The sequence below is a fragment of the Malus sylvestris genome, chromosome 4, assembly GCF_916048215.2.
Source record: "Malus sylvestris chromosome 4, drMalSylv7.2, whole genome shotgun sequence".
NCBI lineage: Eukaryota > Viridiplantae > Streptophyta > Magnoliopsida > Rosales > Rosaceae > Malus > Malus sylvestris.
Window position 1 is genome coordinate 2,790,966 of NC_062263.1, and position 15,981 is coordinate 2,806,946.

Genomic DNA, 15,981 nt, shown 5'->3' on the forward strand with positions numbered 1-15,981 from the left:
ATCGCCGGCCAAAGATAGATTATGTTTTTTTTTCAGAAAACTTTGTTAAAGAATCTGACCTCCGCTCAAAGAATCGCCGGCCAATGATAGAATATGTTTTTTTTTTCAGAAAACTTGTAGGTCCTCCACTATCCCCTCACCGATTCAGAGTTCATTCGACCTCCGCTCCCGCCATGGGCATTAAGACCAGAAATGGGCATTGATCGATGAGCAAAATCTGACAAAAGCTTCCGCTGATGCTCATCTGTGTGAGGAAGACTAGCACGCAGAAGCTCCACAGGCATTTCATGATGTATCGCCCTGGTGGCTCTGAACCAATAACTTCTGCGCTTTGATGACTATGTAAATATTGATTATACTATAGTTTCATAGGCAATACTTGGTGAGCAGATCCAAAAATTCATCAAAGGATGCCTGCCAAAGGCGCGCGGTTAGAAATGCTACAGCTTCCCGCAGCGTGAGGGTCACTTAAGAGTACAGTTGCATTGGAATGCAAAAAAAAAAATTTAAAAATAAATAAATAAGTTAACGGGTCTTAACGGGTAAAACGGATGACCTATTAGATTAACGGGTTAGATTCGGATGATCCGTTAACTTAACGGATCAGATTGAATCTGACCCAAACCCAATAAACCTTACCTGTTTACAGGTCTTTCAAGATGTCGCTGGACTTGTAAATCAAGTTTTAAAGATAACAAATAGGATATTACACACTTGTCAATAACTTGCGCTTTATAACGTATAAAGTATAAACAACACTAAAATAACAAGTCTTGCCTATTTGTTGTCTTATTTCTTGAACAGACAAGTGAGCTCTCACAGTACAAATTTCCCCTAAAGTATTTCCTAATTCTATTGGATAAGATGCTTAGGATTGTTGGATTAAAAAGTCCGAATCATATTCAGTTCCAATGACTTCGAACCCATAGGACCCATATCCATGACTATCATTTGCTTCAGACTCCACTTGATCCACAGGCTTCCCCATAGGACCCATATTCATGAATATCATTTGCTTCAGACTCTTCACTTGATCCACATGCTTCAGGCTCATCTCTTGATCGACCACCTTCGGAATCGTCATCTTGTCTTGTTTCTTCTTCTACTTTTGGTTCCGTCGACATGAAGACATGATCAAATTTGAATTTCTCAACATCTTCGGCATACAACGGGCGTATACCACAGCTTTCCACCTTCATGGGTTTGGAAGGTGGCAAGCTGCCCTCTGGATCAATTATCCCACCGGAATACTCGACTGCGAAGCTATAATCTTCTTCTACTTTTGGTTCCGTCGACATGAAGACATGATCAAATTTGAATTTCTCAACATCTTCGGCATACAACGGGCGTATACCACAGCTTTCCACCTTCATGGGTTTGGAAGGTGGCAAGCTGCCCTCTGGATCAATTATCCCACCGGAATACTCGACTGCGAAGCTATAATCTTCTTCTACTTTTGGTTCCGTCGACATGAAGACATGATCAAATTTGAATTTCTCAACATCTTCGGCATACAACCGGTGTATACCACAGCTTTCCACCTTCATGGGTTTGGAAGGTGGCAAGCTGCCCGCTGGATCAATTATCCTACCGGAATACTCGAATGCGAAGCCATAATAAGGCCGCGGGTATAAGGCAACAGGGTAGAAGTCAACAGAGGCCTCATTGACAAGTTTGTAAACATTAGGGGAGCATTTTTCTGCTACCCTTTCACTACTAAAGGCCTCATTCCACACAAGCACGTGATATTGGTCGTAACTGTAGTCGTTCTGGCGGCTATCGTTCTGGCGGCTGTCTTGTGGGATAGAGAATACAGAAGTGAACAGTTCATGGCTTTCACCCATGAATTTGACAATGAAATTAGCTCTTACAATCAAGGAACATTGCGGCTCTGGAACCCCAGAAACAACAGCAGACAGAGCGAAACCAAATAAACCTGTTTGAAACCAATCTGGACGAAGCTTGATGTTTACTGAAGATCCCTCATTTTGATAGCTGAACCAATTTGGAATTTCTTTTCCCTGACATACAACCTGAATCTCAGGCCAAGGAGTGCCCTTTGATGGAGCACTAGTTGCCTCTCGCATAATTCTAATCTGTGCTTCTTCCATTATGTTGCTCCTTGCATTATTATCCAATTTTGGGCAATTAATAAAACGTTTGCAAAAGCAATCATGTTGAACCCAACCTTGTGTGAGTGCTGTCCTTGTACTTGACACTGTCTTCAGTGACGTGCAGCCTTCAGCTTCAACATTACATAGCACTGGGAGCTCTGGTAAAGATTGAAGCTGCTTGCAGCCGACTAAGAAGAGTTTAGACAACCGAGAAGCTTGTTTGATGCTTGTAGGTATGCTCCTAACCTTGGTTCCACTCAGATTTAATTCTTGCAATGAGGTTGAGCAAACGAGACCATCAGGGACATCCTTAAGGTGCTTGCAGCCACTAAGGTCTAAAGTTTGAAGCCTAATTAGATTTTCAATAGGCGAAGGAAGCATTTTGACAGCTGTCTCTTTCAAACGAAGAGACACCAAATGTTCCATTGGCTCCAAGATCTCTGGGAAGTTTTCAAGTTTAGAGCAGCCAGATAGATTGAGTTCCTCCAGATATTTCAACTTACAAATGTGGGTTGGTAGACTCACAAGTCTCTTGAAATCAATCAATGATAATTTAGTTATATCCCTGGGAAGCTCAGAAAACTCACCAAGAGATGTGCAGCTCTCAATACCCAAAACATTAGAGACTTTCAGCTCACAGTTGTTGCTTGGAAGTTTCTCAAGGTCTTCGCAACGACCTATATTTAAGTAAGAAATATTTTTGTTAGACCAAACTGACTCAGGCAACTCCTTTATACCAGCGCCTCGTAAATTTAAGTGTTGAATATTTCCTGGCATCTCTGGAATATACTTGAGGCTGGTGCAGTCTTGAAGATGAAGATGAGTAAGCTTGTCAAGATGTTGAAAACACCCAGGAATTTCAACCAAACTAAAACAGCCATTTAGATTTATGTGCACAATTTTTAGACTCCCAGAGAGATTTGGAACTTCAGTTAGATTTATGGAGTGACGCAGATCAATAACTTGTAAGTTGACAAGTATCTGCAACAAATGAAATAGAAATATAAAGAATTAATATAATTTCTACACTTGATTTTATACAAGAATTAAAATAGGCATATAATATAATATAATATACATGATCTTCTCTCCAAAGCTTCTTAACATTGCTATAGGGCAAATGTAGCTCAACAAGATTTTCCGGACAAAAATTTGACGGCAAAGATTCCAGTGGATACCAATCACAGTAAAGATAACGAAGAGAACCGGGAAGGTCTAGGGAAGCGTTCAATTTGTGGCCACCATACACAATTAGCAATCTTAGGTTACACATCACTTTGAAGTCTGCACGTTTCAATGGTCGCTTTGCAATGTAAGACCAATGAACCCGTATGGCTTCAACATTTGGAGTTTCCTGAGAATAAATGTGAATATAAACATGTTAAAATGTAACGCACATTTGGAAAAAGAGTATTTCCGATGGTAAACATGTACAAGTGTCTTAGCCTAGTCAAATATCCAAGATATTTGGTTCATATTCCAAAGACTTCCTAACACAATAAAAATTCAATCAAATTCATCTCTTAACAATCTAACTTCTTTATTATAAATTAGTTTTACTTTGTTTTGTTATCATCTAAAGTTGTAATTTTTTTCCTAAACAAAAAAGAAAAAAAAAATTGAATGCATTTGGCTCTTACCGTGTTACTCCTCAATACACAATAGACATCCTCATCATTGAACAACCTACTCCGTTTACCGGGATCTTTAAGAACAATTGTCCTTCCCATTTCTTGTAGCAAATCGTGCATCTCTATGGTTTCCCTTCCCCAATTTGAATCAATTGATATGAGAGACATATCAATGAGACGTCTAATTCCGGCTGTCGCAACAAATCCACGAACATCTAACATTCGTTTTACCTCATCCACAGGACCCCCTTTATGCCAACAAGCTATATCCAGAAATATCTCTTTCTCATTCTCTTCCAATCTATCATAACTTATTCTTAACACTTTCTGGATATCTTCACTGGGAAATCGTTTTAGTCTGTTGAATTCATCTTCCCAGTCTTCTTTGTTGCTCTTACAATTGAAGAACAATGACCCTAGAACTGTAAGAGCTAAAGGAACGCCTCTGGCATAATGCACAGCCTTTTCTGCCAACTCCATATAATCTGTTATACAAGTACTGTTATTCTTGAAAGCACGCGAACAGAAGAGCTGAAGAGCGTCATCCGGTTTTAATACCTCAACCTCGTAGATATTATCCTCTTCAACAGTTGCCGTAAGTGTGCTCCTATCTCTACTTGTTATAATGATTCTACTTCCAGTGCCATACCGGAGACGATCGCCAGCTAAACGTTCCATTTGCATTGAACTACTCACATCATCAAGAACAACGAGGACCTTTGTGCGGCTAAGCCTAATTCGAACGGCAGTTGATCCTATGGATAGATCTTCTTCCTTGAATATCTCGCTTAGAAGTTTCTTTTGCAGGCAATCTAGTCCATCTGGTTGTTCAGATTTCTCCCTGACATTTTTAAGAAAACAAGAAGCTTCGAATTTAGAAGAGAGTCTGTGAAATACAGTTTCAGCAAGGGTGGTCTTGCCAATACCACCCATGCCCCAAATACCTACAGTGATGCAAGCGTCCGGTGAATGAATGCTTAATAGCGATTCGATCTTCTTGATGCGGCATTCAATTCCAACATAGCCCTTTAAATCACAGGATGATTCGCGACACAATTTGGTCCAAATATCCTTTACAACTTCCTTAACTAAGTCGGCATCAGTCCTGGCATAATGATTATGAAAGAAAGCAATAGTTAGTCTTAAATACACATACCTTACAAAATCTTAGCACAAATAAAATCGTCACAAGTTTAAAGAAAATTTATAATTTAATACAAGTTAAAGAATTAGTTAGTTACCCATAATTTTTTGAAACAAACCCAGATATATCTGCTGCATTCTTCAAAGCATTGCTCCACTTGTGCACCTTATCAATACTGTCATTGAAACGTTTTTCAAGTTGAGCAAATGCACCCGCATAACTCCCGTGATGTTTTCGTACATCAGATGGATTGATGTCGTAGAATACGGGTATAACCATCTGGCCATGTTTTTCCTTGCATTCGAGTATATGCACAAGCTCATCCAAACACCAAGTGGAAGAAGCATAGTCCTTCGAGAAAATGATCACCGAAAGCTGTGATTCCTCGATTGCTTCGAGAAGGGCAGGTGCGATTTCATCTCCTCTCTTAAGCTTGTCATCAATATAGGTTGTGATTTTTTTCTCAAGTAAGGCAGCGTGAAGGTGGCTGGTAATACCACGGCGGGTGTCCTCGCCTCTGAAACTAATAAACACATCGTACTTTTTTGTATCATCAGCATCAACAGGAGCAGCAGCGGATGAAGAAGAAGACGCGATATCCACAACCTCTAGTTTTCAGATCCAGCAAAAAGATGTAGTTGCAGACAGATTAATGTTTAATTAAGGAGATAATATTATGACGTTGCACGAATTAAGGAGAATTTACTTAGAATTGGCACAAAGTTTCAGTGAGTGAGAGGCGAAAGTAGAAACATATTTTCTTTGAAAAAAACTATAATTTAAAGAAAGATATTCATATATTTGCAATCTTGATATGAACGACGTCATCTCAGCATGTAAAACTAACAGAAGTTGAAAACCATAAAATGATATAAATGCAAACCTCGTCTCCTTGCTTTGCTCCACTCACAATCAGTATCATCATCGTCACCTGATCGATTCCTGCAAGTGAAGTTTTGGTTATGTTTCGTATAGTTATTAGTCAATAAACATAAATCAGATTATTATGCATACCAAAAAACACCGCACAAAAAGGATGCAAAAAATAAACTTGAGACCTCTTTGTTATGTTCTCTTCCTTCTTTTCTATTTCCTTCTGCGCTTTCTCTTTCAATCTTTTGCAATGAAGCTTTTCAGAACCTCTGTTAAGAGAACTGTTTAATCCAAACGTCAAAAGGAAGACAATTGATCAAGATGCGAACAAAACAAAGTGACATCCGGTGACAGGTCACCAGCGAAGAAATTAACAGCAGCATAACATAACAACTAAACTTATTAATTACGAAGAAATGACAAAAAATATAGAAAGAGCCTTAAACAGTATCAATAAACATTAAACACTGACTAACCTCTGACAAGTTACCAATTTGACAAGAGACCAAATCTTCTGCACCCAAAATGGGTGTCGCCTCTTTGTAGCCCCAATGAGTGTCTGCCGCCTATTAAATTCATGAAAACAAAATTTTTTATATATGGCTTGTTTGTTTTCTCCACCTTCAAAACAAGAAAACTTCACCTTCAAAATCATATATCCAAAACAATTACTTTTTTGTATCTTCAGCAGGAGCGGCAGCGGATGACGACGAAGAAGAAGAAGAAGCATATATATCCATAACCTCTAGTTTTCAGATCCAGGAGTAGTAGTTGCAGAGAGATTAATTGTGAATAGAGAGAAAGAGAGACTGGTTCAAAATTAAGGAGGATACAACAAAGGGAGAGAGAGAGAGTAATTCAGAATTAAGGAGGATCTAATGAAAAACAGAAAAGAGAGGGGGAGAGGGAGACTAGTACAGATTTTACTTGAATTAGCTTTTGACTAGATGCACAAAGTTCCAAAAGCCCCTTTGGAAAAGCTATGAATAAGAGATGACCAGTTACAGAAGCATAAAAATGGGCACATGGGATGGGGCCTGCCCTTTACGCGCTTTGCGCACACAGTTTGGAATTTTCCTTATTAGTAAGTCGCTAATTTCTTTCAAGAAACTTCCAAACAATTTCCAAGCAGTTTTGACTAAAGCCAGAGAGAGAGAGAGAGAGTAGTTCAGAATTAAGGAGGACCTGATGAAACAAGAGAGAGAGAAGGAGGAAGAATAGATCAGAAGTTACTCGAATTGGCTTTTGACTAAAGTTCCAAAGGCTCCTTCAGGAATATCAAATATCAATGAGTGAGAGATGAATACTTATAAAAGTACACGAAGGGGAACATGTGATGGGGACATCCCTTTACGCTCTTTGCGTGCACGGTTGTAAAGTTTTCCATTTAGTCATCAGTTTCTTTCCAAACAATTTCCAAGCAATATCGATTGAGGACATTTTTATAATTTTCAAAAGAAAATAAGTGAATTTCACACTACAAAATCATAAAGAGCTAAGCATATAGTTGTTCGCCAATTGAGATTGAACAAGATTTGAAATATGTCTTTCCGAGCACAAGTGACAAATCAATTCATTAAAGGAGAAACTTGAAATAGGTCCAATTTTACAAGTCTTTTTTGATATGGGTCCAATTTTATACTTACTTTTGATTTAGCTCCAATTTTGGACCTATATCAAAAGAGACTTATAAAATTGGACCTATATCAAAGTAGTCTCATCCCATTTAGTTTGATTTCATTATAAGATATACACAATCATTACAACTATCAATCTTACTACCATATTAGTTAAATATTTTATGCTTTAAATGCATGTTCGTTGTGTTCACTAAGACTTTTCCTTCCTCAGCTTTGGTATATTGATTTCAAAGACCTTGGCGGAGGAAGTTGCTATTGGAAGTTTGCAAAATAAAATGGAATCGACATCGTTACAATAAATCCATGATTGGTGATTGATCCTCTCTTACAGCGAACTCTGAACACAAGTATGGATCCTATTCTGAAACTCGTAAATGGTACTCCTGAGCAATTATTTATAAAACTTAATTACTCATTAATATATTGCATGATTTTGTCAAGTAATCATTCCTACTAGAGAACCTATTTTGAGGGGTTTGGACGGTGGATGATTGTTAAGTTTTGGATGGAGAGCCCAAAGCTATTCGACCAAAAATGATAATTATATTAAATATATATATTCACAAGAATTATATTTAACTATCAGATGATAGTTGTATGGAATACATGTAAGTATTATTGGCAATCTCCAAATTTTAATAGTATAGTTGATTTAGTTGTAGTTTTTAGTAGACCAAATAATATCTTACATGACCTGTTAGCATGACATGGTTCAGTATTACCCATGGGTACTTGTTTCATCCTATTAAATGCATGCATCTTTTAATATTTTTATATATCCCCCATCAAGCCCATTCCGACCACTCCATCATTAACTCCCGAATTTCAAAAAGACGAATAGTTTTTAAGGAACTTTAATAAAAAGCTTATAATACTGTTTATTTTAACGAAAAATTATATTTTTACACTAAAATGTAGTTTTTCGTTAAAGTAAACAGTACCGAAAACTTTTCATTAAACTTGCCTAGTTTTTATAGTGCATGATTAGAAATTATAGTTGGATATAACGTCTTTTTTATTGTTGTTTGGCGCTACTCGTTTCTCTTGAGATTTCATGTTCCATTTGCCAAAAAAAAAAAACATAATTTCTAATATATGTCATAGCTTAGGTCGTGTCATCCGTTACCTAAGGAGTCAGGTTTGAGTTTGAATTTCGTCACTCATCAGCTTAATGGGTTGACGAGATGTGATACATCAAAATGACGGAGTCAGGTTTGAGTTTGAATTTCGTCACTCATCAGCTTAATGGGTTGACGAGATGTGATACATCAAAATGACGGGTTAACACAAACACAACAAATACAACTTGTTTATCATGTCTAATTTTAGGGTGAAACCGATTTAATTGGGCCTACGGTAGAAAACCTAATGGTAAAAGTCAATTAACATTTTACTTTGACACATAAACATGGTTAATACGGGAGCGAGGGGCGTGCAAATGGGAAAATACTTGGTACTGACAAGTCAGTACCCATTTTACACACCAATTTTTATGGCCCAATTAAAATATAAGAAAATTAATGTAAAAAAATTTGAAAACTTTGAATTTTAATGATAAAGACAAAATAAAAGGTAAAGTAAATAATACCATGATTAAAATTTTAATGTAAAAATGTAATTTTTCGTTAAAATAAACAGTACAAAGACTTTTCGTTAGAGTTCTCCGAAAATATAACATATGTCATCTCCCTGCTCTTTTCTATCTTTGTAACCAAACACAACCTCACCCTTAAAACTGTTACCAAACATAAATCTTCTTGGCCGCTTCGTCTTCCTTCAGCTCGAACAAATTGATGACGATACTCATAACCGGCCAGCGCGGCCTCGTCGGCTCTGCCATTATCCTGCAAGCTCCATATTCTAGGATTCAACAACCTCGCACCCGCGAAGGTCTCGACCTCACTCGCAAAGCCGGCGTCGAGTCCTTGTTCACCACCAAGCGAGAAGCCCCAACTCGTCATCCTCACCGCCGCAGAAGACGGTGGCATTCACTGCTGGGTGGAGTCGACGATTGGAGTAGTGATTGTGTGTGGGGTCGACGGAGAAAGCTTAGTGCAACTAATGAACTGTTTTTTTCTGTCTGGAACTCCGACTTGTTGAATTTTATCATTTCGGTTTACATCTGCCATGGGAAGAAGATTATTATTTTGGTTTAGGTGGTCTGTCATGTTCGTACTCTAAAATATCCATAATATCTTGATATTTTCATTGAAATTTCTGTGTTTTTGGACTACCGCCTTACTAAGTCACTCATGTATTTTATGCATGTATAAACTGTAAAATATTATACTAATTCATTATATATAAATGATTATGGTGTGTTTAAATTTCTTTCATTAATTACTACATATTTTTTACACTCACAATGCTTGTCAGCTCGTTATATAATCAACTTAAATCAATTATATTTATCATGCAATGCATTTTTTTCCAATTTTTTGTGATAAACTAATAGATAATTAACTAAATAAACATCCTGCAAAGTTTCAATAAAAATTTTCAATTTTTTCTTTACAATTTTCGTGATTTTTATTCAATTTTTATCGATATCGATAATATTTCGATATTTTCACCGAAATTTCTATGTTTTTAAACTATCGATATTTTCGATATCATCGATATTTAATATCGATATTTAATACTTTGGTCACGGTAGATCGGCCATGGAAAGAAAGGAACAAGAAAAGATGAATGCTTGGTTATTTGGGGCTGTTTGGTTACTAAGATAGTAGGGGTGTGGTGTGGGAGAGAATTTCAAATGACAGATGTTGTATTCCTGTTGGACCACATAGCTTGGTGAGTAAAGTGTGTACCACCCGGACAGCACCTAACTATCATCCGTGCAAATGGGCCTCATCTGAACTTTATCTCCTTCCTCTATCTCACACAGTACACACGCACGCACGTACAGAGAGAAAAAGGAGAGACGGCGGAGCCGCGCAGGGAGAGAAAGAGAGAGTAGCGTTTCCCTTTCATCTCTTACTTATCTCCAGTCTCTGCAAATCATAACAGCAAGTGGATTGCAATTCCTTCATTTCCTTCCCTCCCGACCCTCTGTTTTCCAGGCAAGCGTTTGTTCCTTCCTCTTTCTCCCATTTTCTTTTTACCAGTGTTTGGTTATTAATATTATTGTTATTATTTCAATTTTTTTATTGTTCCATTTGAAAACACTGATATATTTTCTTTGTGGGTTATCTTATTCCTCGTTTGGCATCTAGGATTGGATTGGAATGGATAAACCACTTTCTACCATTGTTGTGTACCAGAAATTTTGTTTCTTTTGATTTCTTTTGTATGAAGAACCCTTTTGGTTAAGGCTAAATCTGTGCTTTTCACTCAATTTTGCATAAGTTCTTAATCAATCCTAATCTCTGAACAAATGATTATTTGTTCTTATCTCATGTTTTTATTTTTTGTATGATAGTTCTTTCTTTTTGGTTGAATTCTTTTTAATGTTCTTGTGAGTTGTGATGCGATCGCTCCCTCTGGCGCCTCTTCCCTGTTGATGTGTATATATGTATGTCGTGTCATTTGGTGATAAAAGAAAAGGGGCGACCCCAACTCAACAAGGCTCCTCGCTTTGCTAGGGTCGGGGGGACGTCTATTGTACACAACCTTACCCTTGCTTGCAAAGAGCCTGTTTCCACGACTTGGGCCCGTGACCTTTCGGTCACAAAGGAGCAACCTTTTCGTTGCGCCAAGGCTCGCTCTCTGTCATTTGGTGTTATGGTATCATAATTTCTTTGGTTTTTATTTGGGAGGGTTTTTGTTGTTGAACCATCTTTTATTTGTCCGTGATTGTATAACTGGAGCATGAGAATTTGATGACTAGGTCATGGCTGGGTGTTTTGCTTAAGACCCAGCGGAAAGTTCAAATTTTCTGCAGAGAAACCTAGTGTTTGTTTCATACACAATGGAAAATGTTGTGGATTCGGATAGTTAGGTAGGATTCCGTTATGGAGAAGAATTTTGTCTTCTGGTGTTAGGTTAAGTCAACGTGAAATACAAAATTGGCAAATTGATACTGCTAAGTTTGCTAGTCATAGATGTACAATGTCTTCTCCTTCTGAATATGGGACATGCGGGTTCCTTTTTCCGCTTATAGATATCAGTTTCCTAAGAACACTGCTTTGCACTTTGGTTGAAATTGTGTTTGCTTGTATGTGTGGCTAAACTTAGGGCTGATGCATGTATTTTGAGCCTTTTACATGATTATGTGACTTAAATTTGTTTTGGTTTACAGGTACGACCATATGTTCCAGTGAAGATGATAAAAATAGTGGAAACAAGGTTGTGCTGGTACACTATTATCTCTGGTAGATAAAGTGGGTAGCATCATCGCACTTACTTGGATAGTTGTGCTTCTTTGTGACAGTTTTGCTTCATCTTGCTCATAAGAAACCACTAAGGCTGGAAACGTTTAATGTGACCCTCGTGCGGATAGTGAGCCAGATGGTATTGTTATACACTTCATAATGTCACCACACGTGTATTGTGTAGGGTGTAAAGATTGTGAGTGTAAATATGGAGTTGTCTTTGCCCTTCTCATTGCAAAGGGATTTTCCTGTCACTTCTCTCAGATCCAGCTTCCTCCCTTGGAATCCTCCTTGCTTATTAGGTACAGTCAAGAGGAATTATAAAAACAATAGGATCTCAGAAAATATCCCTTTTTCAGTTTCTTGCTCATCTGTCAAAACTGTCCGCAGTCCTTCACTAGACAAGCATGTTGTGAAGCAAAACAAGATACGTTTTGTCCAAAAGCTACAAACACTGCTTCTTTCCAAACCGAAATGCTATATTCCAATTCATATTCTCAATAAGTGTCGAGCCTACCTTTCCCTATCAAAGCCACGATCCATTCTCTCAATGATTCATCGATACCCTACTATTTTTGAACTCTTCGCAATCCCAACAGCTCCCTTGCCATCCAATGCAACTAAATCATTATCACAACTCTGTGTCCGTCTAACCCCAGCTGCAGCAGCCCTTGCTGCTGAGGAATTAAGTCTCAAATCAGCCATCTCTGACTCCTTGGCCACCAAACTCCAGAAACTTCTTATGCTCTCTTCTCATCATCGACTACTTCTGTCAAAGTTGGTTCACCTAGCTCCAGATCTTGGTCTTCCCCCTAATTTTCGCTCTCGTCTATGCAATGACTATCCAAATAAATTCAAGACTGTTGACACCTCCTATGGCCGTGCACTTGAGCTTGTCTCCTGGGACCAAGACTTGGCAAAGCCTTTACCATCTCCAGAAGTTCAGTCACGTGAGCTAATAGTAGACAGACCTTTGAAATTCAAGCAGTTAACGCTCCGAAAGGGTCTAAATTTGAAGAGGCGTCACCAAGATTTTTTGCTCAAATTCAAAGAAATTCCGGATGTGTGCCCGTACAATACCCCCGTCTCGGACTTGCCTAAAGAGTCAATTGAGGCAGAGAAGAGAGCTTGTTTGGTGGTGAGAGAAGTGCTAGGGATGACGGTTGAAAAGAGAACTTTGATAGACCACTTGACTCATTTTAGGAATGATTTTGTGCTGTCCAACAAGTTGAGAGGGATGATCATACGGCACCCGGAGTTATTCTACGTGAGCTTGAAAGGGCAGAGAGATTCAGTGTTTTTAGTGGAGGGTTTTGATGACAAGGGTGCACTGTTGGAGAAGAAAGAGACTTTGGTGATAAAGGAAAAGTTGATGCAGTTGGTCAGAGAAAGCAAGAGACTAAGAAGAGAGAGGAAGAAAGTTAGGATTAACAACACTGAGATTGGTGGCTCTAGTGATGACTTTGAGTCCGATGGTGATGATGATGATGACTATGATGACGGTTTTCAGAGTTTGTTTGAGCCTGAAGATTTTTATGTGGATGATGATGGTGATAATAAGGGTGAGACAATTGACTACAGGGAGAAAGGGCAGTTTTGGACTCTTGATGCTCATTCTGTTCATGATGGCGGGAAGCAACAAATGGAACCTTGGTAGAAAAGAATGTCAAGTGTTCAGATCTTACCAGAAAATAATCAAAGTGCGAGGATAGTATTATGGCAGTGATACGAATGACTGTAAGGATGAAGTCTCAGTCTGTATCTATATATATGAAGCAAATGGCCCTTCACCTAAAGGGTAATTTTTCTGAAATACCTTACATTATCCTGAGGTGAAAAGTTTACTTAATTCAAAGCCACTTCACTTTCACTTTCCTGTTAATAAAATTGGCTTATGGAAGAAGCAGATTGTAGGCAACCTACGTAATTGAAGCTTAATACAAGGTATCTAAATTTGTGCTGAATTTGTTTTTCATATTCTCTTATTTTATCCGAGGAATTATAACTGTTTTGTTTAAAAGTTTTCCTAGATGAGTAATCAGTAATCATTTTACTTGGTCTTCTCTAGTAGTTTGGAAACTAAAGGTGTAACCCTAATCTTTTCAATGTATTAGATTATCATCTTTGATAAAATGGAGCGTGTTCTATGGATCATTCTAAATTTGGTTGTATCCTAGTTTATGCTCCGAAAATGATGAATTGGCTTTCGATGACTACATAGTACGAGCCCTACTATGTGGACAGATACGGGTCAAACATTTTTCTAATTCTGTTACCACAGTAACCAGGATTTGGTTCTATGCAGAGGCTTTTCTTCCTGACCTACTGGTGGATTTGGGAAAAGTCAAGTCTAAAACTTACAAGTGCATAATTTCACCACAAATTTTCTCAGAGATGGCCTGCTTGCTTATGAAGAGTTGTTATTTACGTCTTTGCGAAAGTGCTGGATTCCTTTGTTGCCCTTACCTTATTAAATGTTTCTTTCCCTTGCAGGCCATGAAGTGGCACAGATAATTGATCAAGCTCTTCATGGAGGCAACATATGCATAAAGATAGCTGATTCGTGAATGTCCAGTGCAGCAACTCAGTTCTCAACCTCTGCATCAATGGCCCCATTACCTTTGTGCTGTTCTTGTATGTATGTCAACTCAAAAAGTGGTTTCACTTGGAATTTCCTTTCGCGAGCGTGAGCATAGGTATGAATCATGGAATTACCTTTCACTTTTTACATTGATTCAAGTCACTTTGATATATTTCGACAATGCTGTTACTCCTAATGTTTGATTAACATCTGTGAATGAAATAGTTGATACACTATTTCATTACTACGAAACACAGCAAATTGTTGTTGGCCAACACTAGAACTCATCATTGCTGCCAAAACTAGAACTCGTCAGGCATATATATACTCTATTTTTCTGTAAGCTCTCATAAACATCTATGGAAAACTCGTGGGAAAGGGAAAAGGTGCTGTTCCGCACGCTGACAGAACTTATATCCTTAACTCAGGTACAGTGAGGCAATATATCTACTGAAGCAACTGCCAAACTGATTCACTTGCGATGGGAATATTGGACATTAATACTAGACCAATGGTGGGTGCTGCCATGCTGGTTCAAGAGTGGCACTTACAAGGAGTCCTGCACTTAGGCGCGCGTCAAGGGAGACCTTTAAATTCTAAGATTGGTACGAGGAGCAGATTTCATGAAGAATATGAGGAATGTGGGGTGGAGCAGCTAATCCCGCAGCCGCAGCACTATGCTGGGGAAGGAGGATGGCAGGGTGTTCATACCGAGAGTGGCATTCGGTTGACTATTTTTGGGCTTCTTCCATGTGATATTATATTTTCTTATATACCAAACAGTCTTCATCCCGTCTCGCTACTGTTCAGAAGTCCGCAGTTAGTGAAACGGGATGAAGACATTCAAACTGAGTGTCCTCTAACCAGTTTGAATGTGTTTAGGCTGCCTGACTGTTGATCAAACTTTTGGCATCAACAATTTTTTATCTACACTTTGCAAAACACGTTCCTTTTCGTTAGGAACCCTCGGTTTGAAGGTGTACTCAACACATTGTATATATATTGTACACACATTATTTCGAGTATATCGGAGACTATAGTTTCTGCAAACCTGCCGCGTTTTAAATTTTTTGTTCATACAACTTTTTGAATGGAAATTATTTCAAAGATAACGAAGACTATAGTTTCTGTATACCCTTGTTACGTTGAAATTTTGATTACATGAGCATTACCATTCTCTAATTGAATGGTCGTGCTTTTGATTTTCATAAACTTTGTAGATTAAACAATAGAGTCGCCATCCTAATCCACAATTATTCAATTTCTTCCGTTGAATCAGACATTATGTTGGACTGGAGTTTTGAACCTGAGATGTATAAGTAGCAACTCAATACTTTATTCACTAGGATATTGGACCACATACAACCAGATGTTAAATATAATATGTCACTGATGTGACAATTGAATTTATATAGATGTTAAATCTTCTTCTTTCTCAATGGATGTGTTAAAATTTATTTAGTAATATATTAGGCCCCATTCTAGTTACCTTAACTATTAAAAAATAATTAAAATTGATTTTAATTTTCATCTTATTGGTTGTCAATGAGACATGCATTAAAAACATAAATTAAAAGCATTTCACTCTATATTTCTTTGTTGTAAAAAAAAGACAGCTAAAAAATAAGGATTCAAATGATTCAGTTGCCACGTCAATTATGACATGTCTTTTAGTCATAAAT

General features: G+C 37.9%; 3 protein-coding genes across 14 annotated transcripts in view; 2 read left to right on the forward strand and 1 right to left on the reverse strand.

The window, feature by feature from the left end:
- The window catches only part of LOC126617834 (protein WHAT'S THIS FACTOR 1, chloroplastic-like), a 32,475-nt gene extending 17,126 nt beyond the window's left edge, over positions 1–15,349 (forward strand). For 2 of the 3 annotated variants that reach the window (XM_050285907.1, XM_050285906.1), the window contains exons 2-3: positions 11,920–13,516; positions 14,212–15,349. In XM_050285907.1, coding sequence (XP_050141864.1) covers positions 11,927–13,375 — 1,449 coding nt within the window. In that variant the 5' untranslated portion in view covers positions 11,920–11,926 and the 3' untranslated portion in view covers positions 13,376–13,516; positions 14,212–15,349. Of the gene's footprint in view, positions 1–11,645; positions 13,517–14,211 lie in introns of those variants that run through there. The other variant, XM_050285905.1, reaches the window with a different exon arrangement.
- The window catches only part of LOC126617832 (protein WHAT'S THIS FACTOR 1, chloroplastic-like), a 32,377-nt gene extending 17,028 nt beyond the window's left edge, over positions 1–15,349 (forward strand). The window contains exons 2-4 of one of the 6 annotated variants that reach the window (XM_050285897.1): positions 14,212–14,414; positions 14,525–14,638; positions 14,728–15,349. The gene's annotated coding sequence lies outside the window, so the exon portion shown is untranslated. Of the gene's footprint in view, positions 1–14,211 lie in introns of all 6 variants that reach the window. The other 5 variants (XM_050285899.1, XM_050285893.1, XM_050285895.1 and 2 more) reach the window with 5 other exon arrangements.
- LOC126617827 (TMV resistance protein N-like) lies at positions 707–6,739 on the reverse strand. 5 transcript variants are annotated; one of them, XM_050285882.1, is made up of 9 exons: positions 6,435–6,739; positions 6,239–6,328; positions 5,948–6,031; positions 5,773–5,831; positions 4,987–5,497; positions 3,755–4,850; positions 3,193–3,468; positions 1,016–3,095; positions 707–924 (listed from the first exon to the last, which is right to left on the reverse strand). In XM_050285882.1, exons 1-9 carry the CDS (start codon positions 6,500–6,502, stop codon positions 869–871), a joined length of 4,320 nt encoding a protein of 1,439 aa, XP_050141839.1. In that variant the 5' UTR covers positions 6,503–6,739; the 3' UTR covers positions 707–868. The 5 variants fall into 5 exon arrangements, with proteins under 5 accessions (XP_050141839.1, XP_050141843.1, XP_050141842.1 ...); XM_050285886.1 differs by having other exon boundaries at positions 707–1,193; positions 1,542–3,095; positions 6,435–6,738; XM_050285885.1 differs by having other exon boundaries at positions 707–1,367; positions 1,542–3,095; positions 6,435–6,738.
- Positions 15,350–15,981: the final 632 nt, after the last annotated feature.